Consider the following 26715-nt stretch of genomic DNA (forward strand, 5'->3'; position numbering starts at 1 on the left):
TCCAGTAACAGTTTTGAACAGATACATTTGAAAGCAAAGGATTATCTGATGATAATTTTAATGGCTTGTTTTATTGATCTTTTTAGTCTAGAGAATTTTGCTTTCTTTCAATATAATGCATTTTGATATTCTGGAAAATTATGATTTATTTTTTAATATCACCATTTAATAAGGTCAATTGCTTAATCGGAAAATAAAGTCTGAAAAAAAGCATTTTTATTTCTTTTCTACTAAAAGGAAAATTAACTTCTGTGAAGCATTCAAATAAATATTTTTCATCATAATATTACTACCACATATGTTCAATTAGTAGTAATTTTTATTGCCAAATACAGGAACACCCAAAATAAGAACAATTAAGAGTTAACCAATTCCCTTCAGAAGAGGCCTGGATAGGAATGAATGAAAGTAATGGATTGTCTTTTACTAGAAGTGAGTTCAAGTGAAAAGAGGGGGTAAACCATTCACATCTGTGTTCCAGTAGTGAAGTTCAGCAATGTCATTACCTCTTGGCTAATGTCCACATTGTTGTTGGAGCTCTAATATAGTTCAGCTATATTACGAGTTAAGTGGAATATCTGAGCAGGTCTGGTCATCTGAGGCCATTTATTATTTCTAAGGATAAATGTGTTGAGATGCATACAATCAATATAAAACAATCGTTTATAAAATGATCTATCTTGTATGTGAGCTGGAAACTTAAAATAAAACAACACAACCCAACAATGGAAGCCTAATCCATTCAACTACAGTATGGTAGACATTGTGGCTTTTGCCTTAAACAAACCTGAGTCTGTTTTCTCATCTGCAAAATTTGGTTAATAATTCTAGTCTTGTGGATTTATTTTACAAATAAGTGGCATAATATGTGTGGAAATGTAGTGGAAACAGAGCAATAACATTGATGAGAGCTTTCAGGCATATATGTTTATCATCTTCAAGTCCAGTAGAATCTAATTTTAGCTACAACAAGAAAAACAGAGGTGAATATTTCTCATCAGCAACCAGAAATAGACATGTTTGTTAGTAACATATTAAAAAGGGAAAAGAGGAGGGAACACTAAACTTTGAAGCTATGATCTGAGTACATTTCCCCAACCCTTTGCCCCTTTGCCTGAAAGATAAGAGGGGGAAAGCAGCTGTTAGAAGGAAAGCACCTGTACAACCTACCCCTCCCGCTCCCTGCTTTTTCACTACTCATGGGATATTTTCCTCATAAACAGTATGTGTTGCCAAGTTTCATCCGTTTTTTCTTCTCAGTGTCCATCATTTTAGCACACCAGGATTGTCATAATCATGTCCTAATGAGTATTTTATATTTTCCCCTTTCCCCTAAATCAGTTTGGTCCTTTGCTGTATGATTCATTTAAATATTTGTAAAACGCAGACTTCTTCATGGTAAGGGTCCTGTTTCAAATAGAAATTTGCCATTGTCCATCAATTCAACTTCACGCGGGAGGATACCAGTCTTGATTGTTGCTTTTGAACTCTTCATTTCGACCTGCTGCTCCTGGATCCCCCTCTGGCCACCTCTGGCCCTTTAACATATCAGACATATCAGCAGTTCTTGTTAAAGGTGTTTGTCTGTATATACTATACATTTTATACAGTGAAAATTAGCCGAAACTGGTTTGGCTCAGTGGATAGAGCGTCGGCCTGCGGACTGAAAGGTCCCAGGTTCGATTCCGGTCAAGGGCGTGTGCCTGGGTTGCGGGCACATCCCCAGTGGGAGATGTGCAGGAGGCGGCTGATCGATGTTTCTAACTCTCTATCTCTCTCCCTTCCTCTCTGTAAAAAATCAATAAAATGTATTTAAAAAAATAAATAAATAAAATATTAAAAAAAAAAAGAAAATTAACTTGCCTCCTCATCATGAAATATATCTTGCTGTTTTTATTTGAAATTAAATCCTTTACAAGTGAAAGTTAAATATAGAAATTCTCAGCATAAAAAACTTAATGTTATATTCTCTCTTCCTAGGGAGAATTTATATCTATAAGGAATCATCTGCCTAAATACATAAATTACTCTAAAGGAAAATACTCTTGCCATGTAGCCAGACACACTCATAAATAACTTGCCCCAAAGGAATTAATTTTTCTGCTCATAGGCACTGAGCCCATTACCATAGTAACCATAACTAGTTGGTCTATTACTGGGTGTGGATTTTATAGTACATGTTATTTGAAATGTTAAGTCAGTAAATCAGGATAAAGTGCAATGCCTGTAATATTTTGGAAGGATGTCTTTATCTCAGAAACCTGGCAAAGTGTCATTATGCTGCCTACTCATTTATTCATTTAAACAGTTTATTCTCACTTGCCATGGGCACAGTTTGTGCTAAGCATGTTAAATTCCTTAACCTAAAGGAACTTCTCTAATAAACTCAGCTTGTCGTTGGTAAACAGAATTAATGGAAGAGCTGTTTTTTCATAAGGGGCTTTCTAATCTTAGAATCATCTGATCATAATAGTGAATAAGGCCAGCAAGTAAGGTGGCAAGAGGTTGGCAGCTGGTCACACTGCCCACAAATATTCAAGTACTGATTGCAACCCTATGGCAGGCCCCTTTCTTTTTTTCTTACACAGTGTGTCTGTAGCTACTCTCTGGGAAGATGAAGTTGGGGAACTATATCTTAATGTGCCTTTCATGGGAGATTAGGCATTTCTTGCAGCTAATGCCATCCTCAGGAAGCTGAAAATGCCCACTGGTGAGCATGGAAGAAAAGTACAACCCTCCAACTATTTCAGAGAGGTTTCCCAAACCAAATATATAATAGATTCAGGTCAAGGATTAAGTGTTTCTGTTTTGGTGATACAGGTAATAACTTCAAAGATGTCTGTGGTATTTTAAACTCTTTCCTTGCCTTGGCAATGTCCCTGCCCACCTCCCCCTGTAGGAAGGATTCCCTTTCAAATTTAGCCACCTTGGGCACATGATGAAACTGGGAGACATCTCAGTTGGCATTAGGATCCTTGCCAAATAATAGTGAAACTGTGAAAGACTAAGGGCTAGGATAATGCACTTCATTGTCAGGGACCTTTTCAGCTGAGCTCCCAACCCTGTCCCTGCAAGGGCTGGCCTTTGTCCTCCAGATGCAAGGAGGCATCTTGCTCCATGCCAAAAGGAAAACAGGAAAAGATGAAGAAGGGGGAAAGGGTGAGTAATATCCACCTTTTAAGGAAAATTCCTAGAATATGCCACAAGGTCATCTCTGTATTTTTTGTAACTCACTTTACAGAAGTTAGCCACTCCTCATTGCAAGGGAAGCTGGGAAATAGTCTTTGTCCTAGGTGGCCCTGCACCCAGCCAAAGATTCTAATAATTAACACTCTCATAGTGTTTATTACATACTAGGTACTGCTCTGCTGCAATAACAAGTCTAATGGTTTACTGGGCCAGTGATTGACAGATATGGGCAACATTATGGTCATAAAAATAATAGGAGTGGCTACCATTTACAGAGAGCTTGCCATCTGTTAGGTACTGTTAGGTGCTATATACATGTTATCAGTCCTCAAATACCACACTGCATGGTAGTTATTTTCCACATTTTATAGGTAAAGAAACTGTGAATGAAAGAGACCAAGAACTTGCCTGAGGGCATAGAGGTAGTAAACTTAAAATTTGAACAGGAATTTGATATAAATATGTTTTCCTAAGAGCTCTTTTCACAATGGAACGTTTTCCCATGTTTGAGGAAAAGTGGAGGGCAATTAAATGTTGGAGCTTGGGCTGTGGGGTTAGATTGTCTAGGTTTGAATCCCAGTTTACCATTAGAAGTTCTGTAGACTGGGGGGCATTTTACTTAATCTTTTCATATTTCAAGTCTCCTCCCCTGGAAAAGGTGATAATAACTTCATTGTCCCTTATTCTTCTCTTTTACAGCAAACATTCGTCTGTCGCTCAGGGTCTGCTGGTCAGCCCTGGCACAGATCCTGGATAGAACAGTACTTTTATGATTTATTCAACAGCTAAAAAGCTGCTTCACACATTAAAATGTATCTTAAAAAATTTGAACATGACAGCCAGTTTATGAATGAAGGCAATGTGAAGCCATATTGCCTTTGGATTCTTAACATTTCAGGCATTTAAAAAAGTAGCAGTTAAAGTTGTAACTTGCCTGGCATAAAATATTATAGGTTTATACTATCTCTAGAAAATTTTATAAAAGCCGACAGCCAGAAACCTAAAGAAGTTAAATCAGAAACATTTTAATACTGTGGCTAAAAAGCAAAGTTTTAGAAATTTCTTTTTCTCTCAAATGGCTTGTATTAGAAAACTTCTTTATTAAAAAAGCCATGGAAAATTTTAGACAAAAAATTACCAGTGGACTGAATTAAACTTGAGTAAGGAAAGACTACAGATGGTGTCCAATTCTGTGGCTTTCTCAATGCTCTGAGGGGAAGATTTTTGCATCTCTTCCAGAACCCAATGTAGGAATTTGTTCCGTAGATGCTATAATTGCAGTTTGTGGAATTTAGTTTTCTAACAGAAAGGAAGTATCAAGAAATGGAAGGTAAACTGGATTTGCATTTTTAAAAACCTGATTTTTAAGACTTTCCTATCACAGAATGGGGGGAGGGGTTGTTTGGTCTCTCTCCTCCTCCCCATTGTATTAGTAGAGGTTTCTCCCCCTCCAAGGTTGGAAGTGAGGGAAGTATGGAAGTCCTCCGTTAACCGGTGGTATGGACTAGTCAAGGATCAGTGATCTCTGGGCATGAAGGGACTTTCATGTGTTCTTAGCATCTCATTGTCAGAGACCTCTTACCTGCAGTTTCTTTAAAATTGACACTATTTATATTCCAACTGTTTGCTTGAACTTTACCTGTAGTTGTGAGGCATTCCCTTGTCCTCTGGCAGTTTCCTTTTCCTGCAGTCTTCTTCCCTTCCAGGCAGCCCTCCTGGAAAAGACCTGACTTCCTGTGCTAGCAAACTCTCTCTCCCACTCCTCCTCACAGTCTCTGTCACAAACACGTACACCCACGGAGCCCTCATCGGGTTCCAGGGACACACATGCACATTCTTTGCTCAACAAACTGTTACTTCCTAAATTGCACCTTCAGCCATCTTCTCTCTGATTAGATTGGTCAGTTATGACGCTGACACCAATCCATTGTGTACCCCAAACCTCAGGGAACCCCCTATTAAGATTTTCTTGGGGCCTCATTAAGTCCTTTTCTCTTGACTTGGCATCCGGAGCCAGAATCTTCGCTCCCTCCTAGTATAGTCATCACAAAGAATTGCTCTTCAAAAATCTTCCTCTGATCTTCTACTCGTTTAGGCCATTTTCTTAAAAAGTTTTACATCTTAGGTTGGTGCCTCCCTTTATAATTTGCTGAGGCCAAAACTCCCGTTTTGACATCTGGTCAAAACTGCATCCCTGGGACATACAGAATAATCCCAAGCCCCTCTGACAACATGGCGCAGGAGACTGCTGCCCTCCCCTTCCTGCTTTTCTCTTGCTTTTCCTCAGGTCATATTTAGCGCTCAGTAGCATCAGACCACTGGCTGATCTGCCCACATTCCATGCTTCATCCCTGAAACAGCAAAATAGCATTTACTAGTGCCAGACGTTGTGTTAGGTAGCAGGAAGAAACGCTGAGTAAGGGAGAGCTCCCGCCTCAAAGGTACTCGCTGTCAAGTGGTGTTTCAGCCCTTGTTCTTGCCACCACACCTTCCCGAGTCCACTCTTCCTTGGCTGATCGCATGCTTTATTGATATATCATCTTCTGGGAGCTGTCCCCCATCCATCTCTATCCTCACTGGATGTCGCCTCGCTCCAGCCAAGTGCCCCTCTAGCACCCTCAGTTCTCTCTCTCACACACCATATGGTATCAATATTACCTTTTTTCAACTGCTATTTCCCGAACTACCCTGTGAACTCTTAGAAGGCAGAGATGGCATCTTATTCCTCGTAGTCTTCTCATTAGAGTGCCTGGTATCTAGTTGATGCTAAATATTTATTTGACTGAATGAAATGCCAAATTTATCCAAAGATATTTAGATTTACCTCCTGATAAGTGTTTATATTTTTTCTGTTAAGCAAGATTAGCTATGACCTGGGGCAAATATTTTAGGAAATGTATACAGAAGCAAAAGGTCTGGGCTTCCTTGAATTCCCTCAGCTGTTCCTCATGCTTGCTGAGTGTCTCTTGTTGGAAGGTAACTTTTATGAGTACCAATTCTACTATCTCTGAACATGGCTTCAGTGCTTTCCTTGGGAGTTCTTCCTCCAAAATAAGCATTCCATTTAAAATTTTCTGAGTAAAGGGTACAATTTTTCTGGTATGAGAGCTGTTGGTTGACTTAGCTACATTAATTTGTGGCTTTTTGGCATGATCTCATTTTATCCTCTTGAAATAAGTGTCTCTTCTGGTGTAGCCTGGGATTGAAGAAGGTCACACTCTTAGGAGTGGCATTTTTGACTGGAAAGGAGGAGTAATCAGAGAAGGAGTTTGGACTTACTAGTATTCCAAAAGCTTGTTCCATGGATACCAAGAAAACTCTTCTTAGAATACTGGCCAGCAGTTGGCAGGCCCCAAAATTCAGAACAATCTAGAATTCCTGGGATTACTATGGATCTGAAAAACAGCAACTTAGTCTGTAAAAGATCTAAAACAGTCTCATTTCCCCCAAGTTCTTAGAAATTAGAATGGCTTAGATAATTGGAATAAGAGCCTCATGGATGGACAGAGAAACTCAGATCCCTCAGTATGTATAAAAATTCAAAGTACTTCTAGTCAGATCTAAAGAGGTTAAATCAAAATTAGACAAGCTCCTTCAACTATGTAAAGAATTCTATGATTTGTAGGGATATCTGGCAGCAAGGTGGCACTTCTGCTTCTAAATAAAAGATTTCTGAAAATTAAAAAAAATTAAATCAGTACATACACATATAAGGAATCAAAAGAAATTTATATTTTGAAGAAATTTGATTTTTATGATTAAAGTTAATCATTACATTTTATATATTATAAAAATATTTTAGCATATTTTTTAGACTTTCTTGTTGGGCAACAAAATAGTTCAGGGGAAAAAAAAGTAGTTCTTATATTTTTGTTTTCAGCCTGTTCTTCAGAATAGCACTTCAGTTGTTTCCTGAAAAGTAAAAACATACAAATACATATTTTAAAAGTAGTAGTAACATAGAGTATGATTCAAAATGTTTTTAAATTTTAACTTGTCTAACTAGTATAATTAATAGGGCAAAAGTAGTAGGTGAAAATTAGTATTTTAAAGTTTATCAATTTAATATTAGAATCAATAATGTATTCTTTTTGTGGAACAGTGGAAAGAGAGTAGTGGTGCTTATACACAGTATTTTTCACACTCCATTTTTGTCCTTTTATTTAATGGAACTTCATGACTCTTTTAAAAGTAAAATATTATTATTAATTTGGAATGCAAAGTTATATTTAAAAACCAGCATTTCATTTCATTAATGGTTGCTAACGTCTGAATGTATCCCCCTCAGATTCATTTGTGAAAACCTGATGTGATGGTATTTGGAGGTGGAGTCTTTGGGAGGTGCTTAAGTCATGAGGGTGGAGCCCTCATGATGAATGAGTTTAGTGCCCTAATAAAAGAGACGCCATGGAACTCCCTCACCCCTTCTGCCATGTAAGGATACAGCCAGAACAGACTTCCAGCCTTCAAAATTGTGAGAGATAAATTTCTGCTGTTTATAAGCCACCCAGTCTGTGGTATTTTGTTATAGCACCTTGAATGGACCAAGACCAAGGGGTTTTAAATCATCTTATGTCTTAATTGAAGAATGATAGATTATTTAGTAGCAAAGAAGAAGCTGTTGATTAACATTTTTATCTGGAAAAAAATTCTAAAAAAAAATGCCAGGAACAATATCATTTACTAATTGAGGTAGAATAGGAAGAAGCTAGGGAAAGAGTTTTATTCCTTCTGCATTAGCTGCTGGGCCAGTAGAATGTAAACATGAAGATGCTAGCGTTACTTTGCCAGGAGGGATGATGGTGTTGGTGGAGAGCCTACCTGGGGGTGGATCTACTACCAAAGTGAATGAAGCCAAGGGATGGGAGGGACACAGCTTCTGGAAGACATCATTTGAGTCCTTGGGTCTAATGGAGGCAGAAATTAGACTACTTCTGGACTTCTCAGTTAAGTGAGTTCACGTTACTGCCCAAGCCAATTCGAACTAAGCTCCTGCCCCTCGTAACTGAAAAAGAGTCCTGACATTACCTGCACTTCTCATTCCTCACATTCCTCTATGCCACCTTGTAAAGTGAGTAACATTTCCTGGAGGTTATTACTTTCTCACTGGCTGAGACCATGTCTTCGAGTGCACAGTGATCCCATGCGCAAGTGTGGTGTGCCGTCTTTATTTAGGAACCATTTACTGGTAGCTCAGTATGTGGAGACATTCATGACACAAAAAATGAACTGTGCTTACCTAGATTTATGTTCAAAGTCAGAACTGCAGCCATAAATATTTCCAGGAGCAACACTCTTCCCATCAGACAGCTAATCACTGTAGTCACTGTCTGGGCAGCGGTGCCCACAGTGGATGCTCCGCTGCTGCCACTGCTGCTGCCGCTGCTGCTGCTACTGCTGCCGCTGCTGCTGCCACTGCTGATGCCACCGCCTCCCCCGCCACTGCTGCCGCCGCTAGAGACAGACTGCGCTGGGAGGCTGAAAGCCCTGGATTCCACCCGAGCAGCATTATCCAGAATAAATTCAATCTTATAATTTTTCCCTAGGAAAAAAAATCATCATGGTGTTTGACTTCCTTTTATTGATTTTCATACACTTCCAATCGGGTTTTCATTGACTTATAATACTGTATGATTCCTAACACAGTATTTTTGAGTCAGATGAATTAGTGTAAGTATAAACAAGTGTAGAGAGGGTCTCTGAAGAGTTCAATCTTCCCATCAGCTATGGGCAGGGGCACTCTGGCGAGATTTTCTTTCTGTAGCATCAGTGCCCCGGAGAGAGGCTGTTTGAAATGAGGGACAATAAGGACTGGAGGTGAAAGTGCTGAACCTCTGCTTCATCCCTATGTATTTGACCGAAACTGGAGAAGCCTCAGCCTCACTTGAGGGAGGTGGGGATGAATGCTGGACTTTTGAAGGGTCCCGGGTTCGATTCCGGTCAAGGGCATGTGCCTGGGTTGCGGGCACATCCCCAGTAGGAGGTGTGCGGGAGGCAGCTGATCGATGTTTCTCTCTCATCGATGTTTCTAACTCTCTATCTCTCTCCCTTCCTCTCTGTAAAAAATCAATAAAATATATTAAAAAAAAAAAAAAAGAGTTAAAAAAATAATACAACACCCATATGTCCTCCACTTAGTGCAACATTTTTTAAACTGTTTCCCACATTTGCTTTAAGTCAGATGTTACTTTTTGTTGCAAAACTGTGACCCTTTCCACTTACCCGAGGTATACAAGCTTGAAGAAACACTTGTTAAATCTTTTTAGAGAGTGAAACGTAGAAAAAAAAATCATCCAAATGTTTTTTTAATCCACATGTTACATCTTCCCACAGTTTTGAATATGAAATCAGTATATTTTTCCTTAACATAATTTATTCTGGGACTACTGTTATCATTATTAAGTGGTTACCACACAGAACAGACTTTGCAATACTTACAGACCTTGAAGTTTTATTTCCTTTTTTTTCTATTTTTTTCTAAAAATATCATTTCTGTTTTCATTCTTCCTTTCTTTTTTAGGGAGAGAATTTAATTAGCTCTTGACCACATTGTGTTTTCATAAACAACAACAACGTGTTCTATGACCTTCAAGATGGTCGGCCATTGCTCTATAGACTTCTATCACTGTTAAAATTCACGACAATAATGCATTTGTCTTTCCTTTTATTCACTTTGAAAAACAGAGTTTTTGTGGCAGGTATATTTTTTTCTTAATGATTTTTATGTGTAAAGAAATTAAGTTTTTATTTTTTTCTCCTGAAGAACTATGAGGAAACCTACACTAGCCTTGTGAAGAGGCTACTCCTTGTAGAACTGAAGAATCCAGACAAAAACCAGAATCAAGACCTTAGGGCTATAACTCCAATGAAGCCAACCCAGCAGAAGCTTCAGACGTCATGGAGCAGAGATGAGCCATCTTTGCCCAAATTCCTGACCCACACTATAGTGAGCAAATGAAAAGGCTGTTGTTTAAGCCGTCAAATTTTGGGCTGACTTGTTATGCAGTAATAGAAACTGAAATAAGCACTAAATATTATATAGGCTGCTAGGTCAACATGTTTCAAATATTATATTCATCAGTAAGACTATTTTTACCCAGGTTACTCAAAGATGGAGTCTTAGCTGTTTACTCCCTTCTTCTTCTATGCTTTTCTCACCTACTGCTTACTTCCCTATTTTCTGTGTTAGAAACCACAGCCCATATCCAGGTGGCCCTGCTTTGCTCTTTAGAACGCTATAAATAGAAGAGTGCATGCCGCCATACTATGTCGGACTACAGTCTGATCTGCAAGGGGATTTTCCACAGTGCAGTAACTGAGTTCTACTAGAAAGAGTTACAGGAAAGATGCTTTGTTAATTTTCTCAGATGTGCTTTAAAATTGTTAATCTACAAACTGCCTAACTGACCTAAAGATAATGAAGAGATGACTATACTTGACCTTCCTTACTGTCCACAACCAGGGAACTGAGGCCCTACACTTGGAGAAAAGAGAGAGAGAGAGAGAGAGAGAGAGAGAGAGAGAGAGAGAAATTAGGAGGAGCAGCTCTTTCTCTATAGCAGGTCAGATAGACACTCCAAGGGAGGCTTTGAACTCTGAAAGACAATTTACTGTATAAAAGGAGAGTGCTATTTTGTTATCATGACAAAATGGCCAAACCTAGAGTATTGCTTCAGCGCTCCAGTGACCTGGTTATTTGGAGCGTTGCTATTTGGAAGTGGTACTTTGAAGACTTTGGTCCCTAGGTCAGGTCTTTGCCACTGGCCACTTCTTGAGTCCACCTTCCTGGGGTGGTGGACAACCTGCTCTGCAGGCAGGGCTCTTGCAGGTGCCTCATTTCCCAGTCCTACCACCATTTAGGCTGACTGTTCAAGAATTTGGCTCTGCCCTTAACCAGCAAGCATATGGGATACTCAGGGTCCTGTCTAAGAGCACAATGTTGAGCACACTGCCATTTGATCCTCATCAAACATAAGGTTGAGATATTGCTGCCTAGTAGGCAGACCAGATTGTCTAATGTAGGTCATTATCAAAGCACGAGGAAACAAAAAATAAGGAAAAGATTCTTCTGGAATGATTTTAGTTGTTGATATTTAGTGATTATGAAAAACATCAGATGACTATTAGAATTATTTTACTTATTGTACTCTTTATTTTTACTTTTATTCTGTATGTGTGTGTGTGTGTGTGTGTATTTTTGAAATAACAGTGGTAAGAGTGTTTTTCAGAAGTTAGCTATAAAGGTCTTAAAAGGGTCCCAGATTGAGGTAAACAGATTAATGGAGGTCTGTCTCAAGTATAAGCAGTTTATCCATTTTATTGTTTTAGGTACTTTATAATCTATCACCAATAGGATCTGTTTTTGGACATACCATTTTGGCCTCAGAAGAAAGGCTTTTATTAACTGGAGTTATACCATCAACTCAAACAGAGATAATATAAGAAACATCACTGTGGAAGTTATGACTGTATTTACTGTAACAATGTTGAAGATATCACTTAGTAAAGATTCATTGGATATGCTTTATGAGAACCTTTATTCTGATCTCAGAGCAACTCCTGCACAAGGTATTAAAATTATATGATCCTATCTTATCATTTCTTTAATTTGAAAATCTGTTAATTGCTTATATTATAAATGTAATAATACATATTTAGTGAAAATTAGACAAATGTGCAAATGGATAAAAATATGAATCATGAGATAATTTTGATGCATATCCTCAAATTGCCTGTTTAAATTTCTTCCATTGCTTATTTTAATTTCTAGTTTGTTTTGCATATTAAATATATGTTTGTAAGCTAGACTAAATGTTTTCTGAAAAGTCAGAGTATAGGGTTCTGATTTCTATAATTTATTGAACAGCATATTATAGAATGCTTTGTTCAATTATAATATATGTGAGGATTCAAAATAGTACGCTCACCTGTTCTAAGAAGAGTGAGGTCCGTGTAGTTGGCCCAACAGCTGCTAAACGGAATTGTTGTATTTCCACCAAGACCACTGATTTGGTTATCGTTGGCGTCCTTTAGTATGGCCTTCAAAGTCAATGAAGTAATCCCAACTGATACGCAATTACCCTAAAGAAAAAAAACCTAACTGTAGAGAATTCTAATTGCCCTGTCCCATGCTTTTTAAAAAAAGATATGTGGACCTTTATCTTTAAAAATGCCTCATTACAAATTTAAAATCAGTAGAAGCATTTTTTTCTACACAAAGAATTCACAAATATGGGCACTGGAGCAAATTCATGGAAAATAAATATTTTTAAAATAGTACTAGACAATATCCATACATATCAGTCTGATTGATAGTGCAATCCTCAGGTAGGCAGAGTACCAGGATTAGTGAAGTTGGCTCACCCTCCCGAATTTATAGCTTAATTCTTCCACCTAAATGAAGCTTTGAGTTATAACTTACGTCAGGATCTACTGCCTTTACTGAAGGCTGCTGAGAAAGAGGCTGTCCCAGCTGCGCTGCCACTGGTTGACTGATCACTGAGAGCGAGGACACAATGGCCACATGATGAACAAGAAATGCAAACCTTTCAACTGGCTGGGCAGTCACCTGTGAATGGTCATGAGTGATGGAGTGGTTTTCACACGATAAACTGCATTCAGTAGCAAAATCATCTTAACCAAGCTAAGTATAATATTCATTTTTATTTTAAAATATGTTAATATGTGCAAATATTATTATAATATCTCCTCTAGATCAAATTCATGAAGCATTGTTGTAAATATTCAAGGCAAAGCACATTTTATTCCAATAAATTATATTTTAGAAGACAGGCTCCTTTTTAACCTACTTTATCATTTTAGTGATACCGTATAAAATATCTTATAATAAATTAGACATGCTCTCTAAATTAGTCTTAAAATAGAAAAAAAAATGAAATAAGAAATTAGCAACAATGTTTTAAGTAGCTAAAGTGTATTTTTCTAGTTGTATTTTCTTACCTTAATCCATTCAGAATCACCTGAGCTAGGAATGGGATTGATAAGCGACATGGAAGAGACATTAAATCCAAGGGTACTACTGGTTTTTCCTAAAATTACAGCTTGTCCAAGAGAAGCAGCAACTTCTTGGAGTTCAGATAATTGCATCTGACCTATGAGGAAACAGTGTTATGACACAAGGATTATAAGGAAGTGGAATTGTGAGAACACATGACAGTTTTTCACTTAAGTTTTTGTTTGTGCTGCTCCATTCACATTATAGAATTCTATATAGCTTCCTAACTGTACATAAGCTTAACATGACAGTCATATTAACGAAGGTAGGAAACTGAAAAGCTCAGCAGAGTATATTTTAAAGCTGGAATTAAAGAAAAAACAAAGGTAGATAAAATAGATATAAGAAAAATGAATAAAAGCATAATGGGAAAATGTGTCTCAATTTTATATTTTCCCATGTCATCCTTTGTTTAGAAGTGGAGCACTATCATGCATGTCTTTCATCACTTACCATTTTTTTTAAAAAAGAGTGTCATTTTGGAATGAAAGAATAAAATTCATAGTATGTATATTAATAAGTTGCTACATTTATTAAATTGCTAACAAAGGGTTACTTTTTCTGGACACTGATGATTTTTAAGGTTAATTTGAACTCTGGGTAGTTACTATACTCTTTTTCTAGCTTGGCAGGTCCTCTTAAATCGACTGTCTCCATAACGCTCCTTATGCAGTGGCACCTCTATTCGTTGTATTTCTTTAGTCAGGAACATTTGCTTCTTCTACTTCACCTGTCACCCCTCCTTCACACCATCTCATCAGTGACCAATTTCTAAATCTCTCTGTCCCACTGTCAGTATCCCAGTGAAAGCCATCCTCAGTGGACTCACTAGAAGAGCTTAAAACTGGCTTTCTTGTATCTATTCTCTCCCCCTTCCACTCCATTCTATACACTCCACTGTATTTGATCTTTTAAAAAACCAACTGTCACCGAGATAACGTTTTGGTGTACTGTTGGCCTCGCCAACCCCTTGTTCCTAGACATCCAGCATCTTCCGCATCCAGAGTCCTGCCTGGAGGATTCTGACCACTGAGTTTCTTCCATTAAGACTCGGGAAGGAGGGCATGTCCTAGGCCAGCAGGTTTACATTTGAAAATCACAGTCTTAGGGAATTTTAGTTCCTGTCAATTTAAAAGGTCTTTTGTGGTTGACTCAGACTCTTCTGGATAAATGCTCAGTCTATGGATTCCCCCCATTCCCCCCACTTCCTCTGTGTATTCTTCTCCAAGACAGCCTCCCAGGCAGGCGGGTTCATGTGACCTAACGGTAGCAGTATAAGGGCGCTTCATGCCCGTACACTACTATTGCCACCTGCCCTCACTGGATTTTGGTATGAAGTGGCAGGTCTGACCTGGTCTGCCCTGTTAACAGATACTCTGACCATTTGGCATGTGAAGGCGTCCATTTTTGTAGACTGCTACCTGGAAACCAAAGACCTTAACTTGAGGTCATTCCTGACCTCAGGTCTCTGCTTATCCAAAGGTCCCTCAGTACTTAAGGACCCTTTTTTTAGGAAACCTGGCAATGTCTGGGTACCCCAACACCATGTGAAGGCTGTGGGCGCCAGGGGGCTGCTACATGCACATCTTTTTGCCATTTCCCAGGATTTTTCTATAATGTGGCTCCATGACAAGTTGTAGGCTTTCCTTGAGTCTTAAAACTTGTATCCCAGCAAAGGTCTGGGAAAAATGCCATTGGTCTGTCTCTCCCTCTACCCTATGGCCAGTTCTTAGACTATGTGTACCTAACTAGATAAGTCTGACTAACAAGGTAAAACTGCTTTAAGGGGATAGAGGTTGGGAGGGGTTGTGTGTGAGGGAATTTAGATCACATATAGAAAATACATCATGGTTTCTTTGGATATTTGAGTGGCTAGTATGCTAAATATTGAACCCCAATACATGTAAGGGCTAACCAGGATTTCTAAGAGTCAGTGAACAATCTGTATATGAACCATGGACCCACTACAACTCCTAGGTTAAATTAATAGACTCTCTTGGGTCCAAAGCCATGACCCTGTCAACACAGGAATTACAGGGCTGGTGAAGGGAAGTAACCTATGACAGGGCAGAGAACATCATGAGAGAACTGGTTATCATTCATTCAAGTCTGTGCTTCCAGTTTTCTTCACCAAAGAGAGTTGATCAGCACCTCCCTCTACTCATGCAAGCCTTCCCACAGGCTTATCCCCACAAGGGAAGAACCTCTTGGCGGCCTAACTGGTGGAATTCCAGAATGGCGATGTGGCTCACTTAGAGTCAAAACAAACCTGCTGGGGAAATGAGTGATGACCCCTAGTGGCAGAAGGTGAGATCTTCACCCACTACACAGGTTTACCCATAAAACAATAGCAGGTTGGGAATTAGCCCCTGGGGATTAGCAGCAGGAGGCCAGGAAGGTTCAGTGGCCTCTAGAGAGGCTTGTGCAGAGCCGAGAAGACCATTCATCTTGTAGCAGAGACTATTAAGGCCAGGGGGCAGTGTGAGGGCCTGAGGTCATGAAGGCCCCCTTGGGATTCAGATGCCAACTTAAACAGACTGAACAGATGGAGAGGAAGAAAACCTGAAGACTGAACATTTACCCACCCAGATGCCCAAAAGGAGTCACTCTAAGGAAATAAAGCAGCAAAGACACCTGTTAGGGGACAGTTGAGCTTATTTTTATCTGATACCTAGAAAATGAGGGTCTGGAGAGCGAGGGATGTCCAAAGGGGTGATGGCTGGTGAGGAACAGAGAAAGGGGTGATGGTTGGTGAGGCTGATTAGAGTAGCATAGGAATAAAGATAGAACATATACTTGCATATTTGCACTTGTTAGGTCAATCTGTGACTTTGCTATGGAAATCTATTTCGCCACTCCACTACTCTTTCCTTAGGAGAACATCCACAGTCCTTCAGCTTATGAATAGGAGAGCTCCTTTTGGTTTCCCACTATCTCCTACTGCTCAACCTCATCTCCAGCAGCTCGCCTTTCCTGCCTCCTTCCACTGCAGACCTATTGGACCTTTCCAATTCTTCTAAAGGATCAAACTCTCAGCAACTACTCCTCAGCCTTGAACGTTCCCACCCCCCTATTTTCATGTTTAATCTCTCAGCTGTAAGGCCACTTCTTTAGGTCACTTCCCAGATCTTTTATATTAGGTGAAATCCTTTGGTTGAATTTGTTAATTGCTACAATAATAAAATAGAGGCTCAAATTCCCTCATAATTCCAAAGTAGGTTGGGATTACAGGAGTAGGGCAGGCAAAGGGGTCTCTAAGGCCCTCACAGGGTTCAGGATGTAGGGTTGGTGGGATTTCCTGAGGTCATGCTTACCAGGCCTTGATAAGGTTACTTGTGGGTGTGGATTTGGTAACTGCATTGCTCTATCTCAAAGGTCAACTACTCGTACCTGCGGTGTCATTGGCTATGAACTGAGGGGGCGGATCTCCAATCTCCAGTTGAACCGTGAGTCCCATGGATCTCTTCTTGCGCACACTGTCCCCTCCTATTACTTTGCTGATACGGATTTTGTCACTTGGTATCTTTAGGAACAAGGCAAGATTTCTAACTAGATGATGAGAGCTATAAAAGTCCTCTTCTGTTACAGCAGGTATTTGGAAAGAAACAAATATGACTGCGGTGGTGTGGATTTCAACAGGCATGGTTCCTTTAACCAAAAGGTAAAGCATCTGGTAGGTTCTATCAAAGTAGTTTTCACCAAGGACAGTGGAATTCAGTTTAGGAAGGAATTGCTCTATGAAGGAAAAAAGTCAAAACAGCATGGTTATGCATATTCATATGATCACAATTACCATGTAATATTTAATATTTGTTTAAATTTATGAAATTCCAAAAAGTTCACCATTATCATTCTTTCATAAGAAAGTATGCATCTTAAAAACACATATAGAACTAACAAGCAAAATTAAAGTCAATCTTTTAAATAATACCGATTTTAATCATTATATGTTAAATTTTTTTAAAAGTTTTAAAAATTTATTAAAAACAATTAATTTAGAAAACAATAATCATTGGTTCATTAAATTTACTTTAAAAAATACTACAGGCACAGTATAAATGAGCAATAAAATCTAATTATGAACCCAGGACCTTGTATTATAATACTATTTACATGTCCAGAATTTTAAAGCCTTGACCAAAGGCATTTGATAATTTAAAAAATGTAAATTTAACTTTAGTTTCCATCTAGTTTGTGCAGTGCTATATACCAAATCTTGAGGAACATTTTTAATTCAGTGCTTCTATTTTTACCAAGAAAAATATTATATAACACAAATGAAATATACATCAAAACATCCCAGAAGGCCCTGACCGATTTGGCTCAGTGGATAGAGCGTCGGCCTGCAGACTGAAAGGTCCCAGGTTTGACTCTGGTCAAGGGCCTGTACCTTGGTTGCAGGCACATCCCCAGTAGGGGGTGTGCAGGAGGCAGCTGATCGATGTTTCTCTCTCATCGATGTTTCTAACTCTCTATCCCTCTCCCTTCCTCTCTGTAAAAAATCAGTAAAATATATTTTAAAGAAACCAAAAACATCCCAGAAGGATCTTACGTGAAATAGGTTTACATTTCATCCTGGCAAATATTTGGTTAATGCAAAACAAATCCTACCAGGAAAGCAAATTTTGTAAAAGTGATTGGGATTATTATATACATTAAAAATGAATGGACATACAGGGGTGTGAAAAAGTAGGTTTACAGTTGTTAGTACACAAAACAGTTTCTTCTTATATTATTATTTATTAATTATTGTATTATACTCCATGCAAACAATTGTAAACCTACTTTTTGCCAACCCCTGTATATACTATTTTATGGCACAGTGTCAATAGTAATAATGTTTAAGAGGTAATATATCTACTAAAATGTATTAAGCTCTGACAAAGGTTGAATTGTATAATAGTACTGCCATAAGAGGTGCAGATTTTTACCACATTTCATAGTGAGGCTTACTAAGAAAAAGAAATGAAAATGTTATAAAGAAGAGGGTATTTCTTATGAAAGTAATAGACATAACAATGGCACTAAGGAGCCATTTCATTGTTACTAAATATTTATTTAATACCTACTAGGATAAATTCTAGATGCAATTTGGTTTAAACATTCTGTGAATCTGAAGTATGTGCTTTTGTATTATAATCAAGCTACTGTTACATATACCATTTATCCTAGGTAACTATCTCATGTCTTCAAAAAAATATGTACAGGTTCATAATACAGGGAGATTATTTTACATTCCAAGTGCCAGAGCAAAATGTTCATTTAAAAGCAATGTCAGCCTTAACCAGTTTGGCTCAGTGGATAGAGCGTTGGCCTGCGGACTGAAAGGTCCCAGGTTCGAGTCCGGCTAAGGGCATGTACCTTGGTTGCAGGCACATCCCCAGTAGGAGGTGTGCAGGAGGCAGCTGGTCGATGTTTCTCTCTCATCGATGTTTCTAACTCTATTCCTCTCCCTTCCTCTCTGTGAAAAATCAATAAAATATATTTTAAAAAAATAAATAAAAAATAAAAGCAATGTCAATTCTGGGGTGGGGAGGCGGAGGGTGGGGGAGAGAGGTATGGGGAGATCCATAAGAGGGCAGTGGTTGTTTTTTAGCCCTTTAGCATCTATATAACCAATTCCTTATATTAAATTCTGCCTGTTGGTATATTTTCCACTTTCCTGACTTGAACAATAGATACTTGGTACAAAAAATATAGCTTGAAAAAACTGTTAAAGTTTATAAAAATTAAGCTGTAAATATGAATAATGATTTGTATGTAAAAATGATAACACTGACTCTCTTAGCGTATAAGGAGGTAATAGAGTATAATTTTAGTGCACAGGTTCTAGAGCTAGTTTGTTGGTCCTTGCTCTGCCCTTACTGGCTGTGATATTGTTATGGACTGAGTTGTGTCTCCCTTTTCCCACAAATTCATGTGTTGGATCCCTAACCCCTAATGTGAGGGTATTTGGAGACATGGCCTTTGAGAGGTAATTCGGTTTGGATGAGGTCATGTGGGTGGGGACTTCACAATGGATCAGTGCCTTTATAAGAAGAGATAACAGATAGCTTGCATGCTTTCACACACATTCTCTCTCTCTCTGCCTGTGAGGACAGTGAGAAGGAGGCCATCTGCCGTCCAGGAAGAAAGCTGTCCCCAACCTGATTATACTGGCACCTTGACCTAGTACCAGCAGCATCCAGAACTGTGATAAAATAACATTTTTTAAGCCACCAGGTTTATGTTATTTTGTTAGGCAGCTTGAGCTAAGACAGAGACCTTGGCAAATTACTTTACCTCCTTGTGTCTCAGTTTACTCATCTGTGCCTACTTCATAGGGTTATTATTAGGACATAGTAACAATATGTTATTATATAGAAAGCATGTAGTGCCTGGCACATAGTAATGTCTCCGGAAACATTAGTTATTCATATAATTAGTAGAAATTGGACTTGCTCCATAGACGGTAATGAATATGGTTGTCCATTCATACTCTCATGTCAGCTTATATTATGATCCAAAGCAGACATTTATGTGATTGTTAGCAAAGATAACAGGGCACATAAAACAATGATAATAAATTAGCACATGTGGAATGGAATGTATTGACTTTATTGGTATCGGATTAACAAAAAGACTTCAGTGAGCAGAGATAATCCTGGTTTTGCAAATGTTAGTTAAATGGGTTAAGTTTAGCCTCTCCATATATTTCATTTAAGTGCAGTTTAGTTTATTATATATACTTCATGGTGTTTAGGTTGATGTTATACTAACTTTCTTGGCAATATTGTCAATTAATTTAGGTTCTGAACTCTGTGAACTAGAAGTAAAGCAGAGATAGGATAAAAATTCTAAGCAAGTTTTCTTCTGTACATAGGAATAACTAAACTGAATATGTAGAATGTAAATGTTCTTAGGGGGCTAAGGAATGTCCATTGTACATAAAAAAATTAATATCTGCATGTTGCAGATAGCTAAGACTTCCATCAGGACTGATCTTTTAGGACATTCATGTTATAAATAAACACGTCTTAGTATTTGGTGGCTAAAAACTATTTTATCTTGCATTCATCAATGGCGAAGGAACTAAAGATATTAATGAAATATCAACAAAGAATTTTACATGTAATTAAATATATATAATGTGTACTGTATTTTTCTGAGTAAATACCTGTGTGTAGATGTCTATTAAATTCACAGTGTTTCTGTTGGGGGTTCCATACTGTATCTTTGGGGCAGACCAATGCATTGTTCACATAGACATCCAAACGCTGCGGTGTGGAAAAAAAAATTCCTACCAGAACAGCCTGTTAAAAATGAACACATTTTTACATCTTAAAAGAACAATGAAACAAAATATTTAAAATATTAGCACCTACAAAATAAATGTCCTTGAGCTGTATCTACTTTCTGCAAAAAATTAAAACTAAATTTTATGGACTTAGGATAAATATTGAGCTAAAATTATTAAAGGGACTTACATTCAACCATTTATAGAGATGTTACAACTTAATTGATAATTCTCAGTAGAAAAGTGTAATGTAAGAAAGAAATTATTTGAGGAGAATCTCTAAATTAAAGAAAGGGCCTCTTTAAAAGCTAACAGAGTTCAATATACACTTTCCACTCCAGGGGCAGAAGAAATGGGGAATTTAGCAGTACGCTGTATAATGCAAACTTGGCAGTACTCTGTATAATGTAATCACACAAAATTAGCTACTTAATGTTGAAAAAAATACTTATCTCTGAGACAAACATGGTAGTAAGACTGATAAAAATTAGCTCTAGCCCAGCGGTTCTCAACCTGTGGGTCGAGACCCCTTTGGCGGTCGAACGACCCTTTCACAGGGGTCGCTTAAGACCATCCTGCATATCAGATATTTACATTACGATTCATAACAGTAGCAACATTACAGTTCTGAAGTAGCAACGATAGAGCTACTAGTATATATAGTAGCAAAGATAGAGCAGGAGGAGGAGCTGAGAGGCAACATGAGGAACTGTATTTAAAGCCCCTGTGAGGACTCTGACTCTTGGGCAAAGACCAATAGGGAAATTATTGTAGGGTTTGGGGCAGAGGAATGATCTAACCGGCTTACATTTTGAGAGTCCCTCTGTGGTTACTGGGTGAGAATAGACAGAAGAGGGGCAAAGATAGAGCAGGAGGGGGAGTTGGGAGGCAATCGCCTTCATCCAAGGAAGAGATAATGTTGGCTCAAACTGGATGGTAGCAGTGGAGGTGGTGAGAAGTGCTCAGATTCTGGAGATTAGGGAGGGAGACTCAACTGGTTTTGCAGATGGATTGGATGAGGAATGTGAGAGAAAGAGAAGAATCAAGAATAGATTCCAGGTTTTACCTTGAGCAACCGAAAAACTGTGATTGCTGTCACCTGAGAAGGGGTGGGTCTCCTTTCATTACTCCTCTCTCTGCTTCATCTCATCAGTATCCTTTCTTCACATTCCTAATACTCTTAGATGTTCACGTCTCATGCCCTTAGAAAAAAATCTAAATTATGACACTACTGCTTAACCTCAAACTCTTTCCCAATGACATATAGTATATTTAAGTTTAATCACCTCAGCTGAATTGTTTATAGGAAAGATCTGACATTAATGATGATATTTTCAATAATGTGCTATGATCCTAAAGTCCAAAGGTGTATTTCTGACACATATAAATAATAACAGCATGGAAGAATAAATATGTAATTCCAGTGACCATTTTGGATGTGCACTATTTTTTATGTAAAAATTCAGGTTTCCTTCCTAATCACACAAATCATAGGCCCCAGTGTCATGCCTCATATATGAATCAAGTGCATATGGGGGCGAGATGTTTGGTATTCTTATGTGCTCTCAGGCTGATGAAACTATCTGGGCTAACAGTATTCTTGGTAGTACCCTGATGATCCTTGAAAAGAAGCTATGGCTGACGATGTTCAAGAGAACAGGGGAGGAGATAAAGTCCTTAGCAGATAGAAATATACGCAAGTAATAACACCAATAACTCTCAAGCAATTATTTCCATCTTGCCTTACCTTGTCGTGCTTCACGTTAAGCAACATCAGTCGAAGATTCTGAGGACTAGTGCCAGTGAAGTAAACTTCGTAAGATTTGTTCAGAGCCACAATGCTGTGAAACAGGGACAGTCTTCTCTGGCAGGAGTATCCGGCACACCAACCATGATCCTGTGGGCCTAAATCCACAAAAAATGAAATTCATGTTTCCTATGATGAATGTCATTAGTGCAAAGTGTGACAAGTAATTGCACTAAAAAGAAATGGCAGTGATGAAGTTCAACATTTACATCCTTTATCCTTCCACCCTTCTATCCAGAGATCTAAGCTATTTCTCACACCTTGGCTTAAATAGGAAGGCAGGGAAGCAACTCCTCTCACTTACCATAATTTTACACTGCCCAAGTTAAGACGGGCAAACTAATGTATTGAGGATTTGTACTAGAAAGTCAATGAAGAAATACTAGATTTGCATGGTTCTCTACTTTAATAATCATATTTAAGCTTAGGCCACATAGTAAGGAAGAAAATGCTTCATCCTTTCTCCTACCTATCAAATGTGAGTTTGGGTGGGGAACAAACTTTCTCAGACTCTGCTGAGAAATATGCTGTAACAGAGTTAAGTTGTTAAAAATAGAGCCTGAACTGTAACTAGAAACAGGTATATTTCTATGTCTAAACCATTGATTCATTAACTCTTTCTTATACTCATTTGTTCATCAGTTAATTTGTAAATTCAACAAACTCTTAAGTATGTTTTTTATTGTCTTTGCCCTCCACTGTTATTTTAATATATTTTTGTTAAAGAGTGTGATTATAGGTAGTACTGGAAGGTCAACATCATTAATTAACTGAAGCAATCTGAGAAATGACACTCTAATAAACTCTCTAGAAAGCCAAAAGACAGTGGATGCTTCTCTAACTGAATCTAGACCTTTCTAGAACAGGTATACCATGACTTTTGTAGCCAACTTCTCTATTTCACTTCAGTTTTACAGTGGCTGGGATGAACATTGAGTGAGGTTCAGAATGATGAATTTTCTTCATGTATTTATTCATTAGCATTGCTCAATTTCCTGGCTTACTTGAACTTATCATAAATATTTACAACTGACTTCAATCAAATTTTAAATCAATATAAACTTCTGCAACTCAAGCAGAACATAAACTTTCCCTAAGCATCCAAAATATAAATCCTGTCTTTAAATAAACCTTCTTTGTGGGGTTTTAAACAAACAGAAATTTCTACATATAAAATGAAAAATTTAGAGTGACAAAAGCCACCTAGTCCAGTGTATCTCAAATTTCATTTCAGAAATGAAAACAAAACACATCATTTCAAGATTAAGTCTTCTAAGGATTCATGAAAATAAAAAATGAGTAGGCTGAGAGTATTTGTTCTCAAGTATTCCAAATAATATATTATTGTTAGGGGCAGAAATAGAATAGTGGGGACTAACTATAGTTGTAAGAAATATTAGTCATGTTCTGTTAACTAGGATTGTTCTGTTCTGATTAGAGAAAGCACATTCTAACCTGGCTGAGAGTTGTACACCCTGGGACATGGGAGTTAACCTTAGAATGTAGTCCATTCTCCTTTTCTAAGAACTGCCTATCATCATGAAAAGATTAATGACCTTGTTGCTGAAACAATCTAGTCCCGGAGGTCCCTTTCCTTTGCAACCCTCACCCAGCCTGCAATGCTTGTAACCTGTAACCCTGCCTACTTCCCCAGGCCTGTAATTCCCCGTGTAATCTTTGTCCTACCCAATATAAGCAGCTGGCTTATGGGGAGGGGTAGAGCAGATTTTCATGGATGACCTGTGCTCTCCCATACTGCTGGAAGTATTAGAATAAACACTCATATATAATTCAACCTTGTCTCTGCTTACTTGGCTCAAGTAGTGACAGGCAGCCCGGCCCCATTGGTTGTTCAGATTCATTATCATTTTTTTAATTTATGAGAGGCAAATTGTCATTTTGGAGACACTCAGGCCAACTTTTTCTTAAAAATATTTATAAGTATGAAGATCACTCAACAAATAACTTTCCTCTCTTTCTTCTTCTAGTGCTCAATTTCGAATCACTGCTCTGGCTTTCTAATACGGGAAACTGCTGAAAAGTCAAGTATCTCTCTCTTATACATAGATCTTTCTTACAAATGGGAGGCACAGATGTTTGCTAGTTTTCTGTGATAATAATTTATGAGATATCTCTATGCATGCACTAAATAGTGAATGCTTTGAGTAATCTTAGTTTGTTGACATTGAACACCTACCATTAATGAGATCTACATAACCACTGCTCACTATAGCCACAGGTGAGAGTCTTCGAGTTTCGGTGTCAGAATCCAGGCTTTCAATGACCATCATTGCATATTCCATCCCAAAGCACCGATAGCTCTGCCATTCTGGAATGTATCTACAGGTTGAATCTCTAATAATTCCTAGAAACATAGGTATATACGTTTTAGCAATGAAAAGAAATCTCTTTGCAAAAGCATCCACGTACTATCTTTTTCTTGTTATGTAACATTACTAAGTAGGAAATACACTATTGGTTGAGTACAGCAGCCATTAAAAAGAAAAGATATATCTTGTTTCACAAGTTTGAGAACTAACAGAATATCCAACAAACCTTTATAAGGTGCTTTCTCAGTGACAGGAATTCTACTTCCATTTGGGAATGTGAGCATAACCTTTGGAATTCTGTAGTCTCCAATTCCAAATTGGCTATTTCCATTCCATTCATATTCTGATTGAGGTATCACTGAACCAGAATTCCCCAGAAAGGAGCCATCCATATCTCTGAGAAAAGATTTTCTTTTGGCATCACAAACCATGTCTACACAATCAGATGGATTCACCTTCCTGTGGAGAAAAGGTCAAATGTATGAATACTTAGATTTAGTGTTCCTCCCTATTTTTAGGGAGCATTTGAGTATACTTGAGTATTTGATAAGAGAGTATCCAAAAAAATTTGATTGATTGAATCTTATCTTTTCAGACAGGATTTAAAGTAGGACCCAGTAGCATATGTAATGTGCATTGTAGTGAGACCTGTTTTCCATTGCGTTGATTTGGTCTATTATGAATTCATTAACATTTCAAAAGGACAAGTTATACCGGTGGGATATAAAATTAGAATTCCATTTTGTTGTTTCATATTTTCTTGAATAATAAATTTCATATTTGTGAATAGCTCATGATATACTAACATTACTCTACTGCTCAGGACATAAAAAATTCCTGTGTTGGCAGGAAAGTCTTTCTTATTTTTTCCTTTCCTTCTCTTTTTTAAAATGGGTCTTTAAATATTATAAAAGTATTATATGCTTACTATGAAGTCATCTAGGTACTTAGTAAAAATTCAGTCCCCTTCACCTTCTTATCTTAAGCTCTTAGAATCATCACAAACTGCAGATTTAGTATTTATTCTCATAGACTTTTGCCTATGTAAATGCAAACAGATGTACTTGAATTATGGTTTTTATGCTGCACATTTTAGTAAGCATTCTGTAGACACCCAAACTGTAAGAGACGAAATACTAACAATTCACAATGCAGTTCAACCACGGATGGTATTCTGCTTTCATCTTGGGCCACCTGGAGTATGGATTGTTAATTGGTTACAATAAAAAAGCTGCTCGATTTGCAATGTACTATACATTGTTTTGTAAATAAGTCCGTGGGTAGGTGCCTAGTGGCACTCATACTACAGCTTGGGGCTCTCTCTGATTTCAGCTTCCAAAGGAACAGGCTGAGATGTGGACTTTTGTTCAAGTTAGTTATTGAGGGAATCCTCTCAAAGGGAAGGAGAGCAGCCATAGAGAAAAGCTGTGGGGCTATCATCAAAACAAAATCAGATGAAGTCAAACTATTTATGAAGCATTGCATTTCTCTGAAGAGATGTCTGGCAGCATTTTTCATTGTCTTTTCCTTATGCTGAAAATGGACAAAGATCTCTAATAGAAAATTTCTTACCTCCACTGCTGCCTTACACCTAAATTCCTAGTCTGCAGCACTTATGAACAGTAGCAATTATTGACTATATTCTTTTAAGACTTAGGATGGAGGTGGTTCAGCTTCTACAAATATTCTGACCTGACCTTTGCGACTGAAAAATCACTGCTCTAAGTTTCCACATACTCTCAGTCACAGTGATTATAAGGACAGACATTAAATTTCCAACAAAATGTTGGAGTGCATGAGATAAGACACTTGGAGAGCAACGGGAAACAAAAAAGTTAATGAAAATCAAAGAAATGTTAGAAATGTCTCAAAAAAGTTAATGAAAATCAAAGAAATGTTAGAAATGTCTCTCGTTCCAAATGGGGAGATACTTATGTACAGCACACTTCTAACCCCATTTCTGCCTCTTATGTTTAATGATAGCGTTATTTACAATGCCTGGAGTCCTGGCTGGGTAGGTCAGTTGGTTAGAGCATCATCCCAATACACCAAGGTTGTGGGTTTAATCTCTGATTAGGGCACATACAAGAAGCAACCA

General features: G+C 38.0%; 1 protein-coding gene across 1 annotated transcript in view; it reads right to left on the minus strand.

The window, feature by feature from the left end:
• Positions 1 to 6918: 6918 nt before the first annotated feature.
• The window catches only part of PKHD1L1 (PKHD1 like 1), a 127851-nt gene continuing 108054 nt past the window's right edge, over positions 6919 to 26715 (minus strand). The window contains exons 69-78 of the mRNA XM_070392754.1: positions 24844 to 25076; positions 24485 to 24652; positions 22228 to 22385; positions 20361 to 20496; positions 16595 to 16939; positions 13150 to 13301; positions 12611 to 12757; positions 12117 to 12270; positions 8429 to 8731; positions 6919 to 7101 (exon numbers count right to left, since the gene is read on the minus strand). Coding sequence (XP_070248855.1) covers positions 7091 to 7101; positions 8429 to 8731; positions 12117 to 12270; positions 12611 to 12757; positions 13150 to 13301; positions 16595 to 16939; positions 20361 to 20496; positions 22228 to 22385; positions 24485 to 24652; positions 24844 to 25076 — 1807 coding nt within the window. The 3' untranslated portion in view covers positions 6919 to 7090. The remainder of the gene's footprint in view (positions 7102 to 8428; positions 8732 to 12116; positions 12271 to 12610; positions 12758 to 13149; positions 13302 to 16594; positions 16940 to 20360; positions 20497 to 22227; positions 22386 to 24484; positions 24653 to 24843; positions 25077 to 26715) is intronic.

The sequence above is a fragment of the Myotis yumanensis genome, unplaced genomic scaffold (genome assembly GCF_028538775.1).
Source record: "Myotis yumanensis isolate MYYU_CA2020_CCGP unplaced genomic scaffold, mMyoYum1.0.hap1 SCAF_15, whole genome shotgun sequence".
In the NCBI taxonomy this organism is placed as follows: Eukaryota; Metazoa; Chordata; class Mammalia; order Chiroptera; family Vespertilionidae; genus Myotis; species Myotis yumanensis.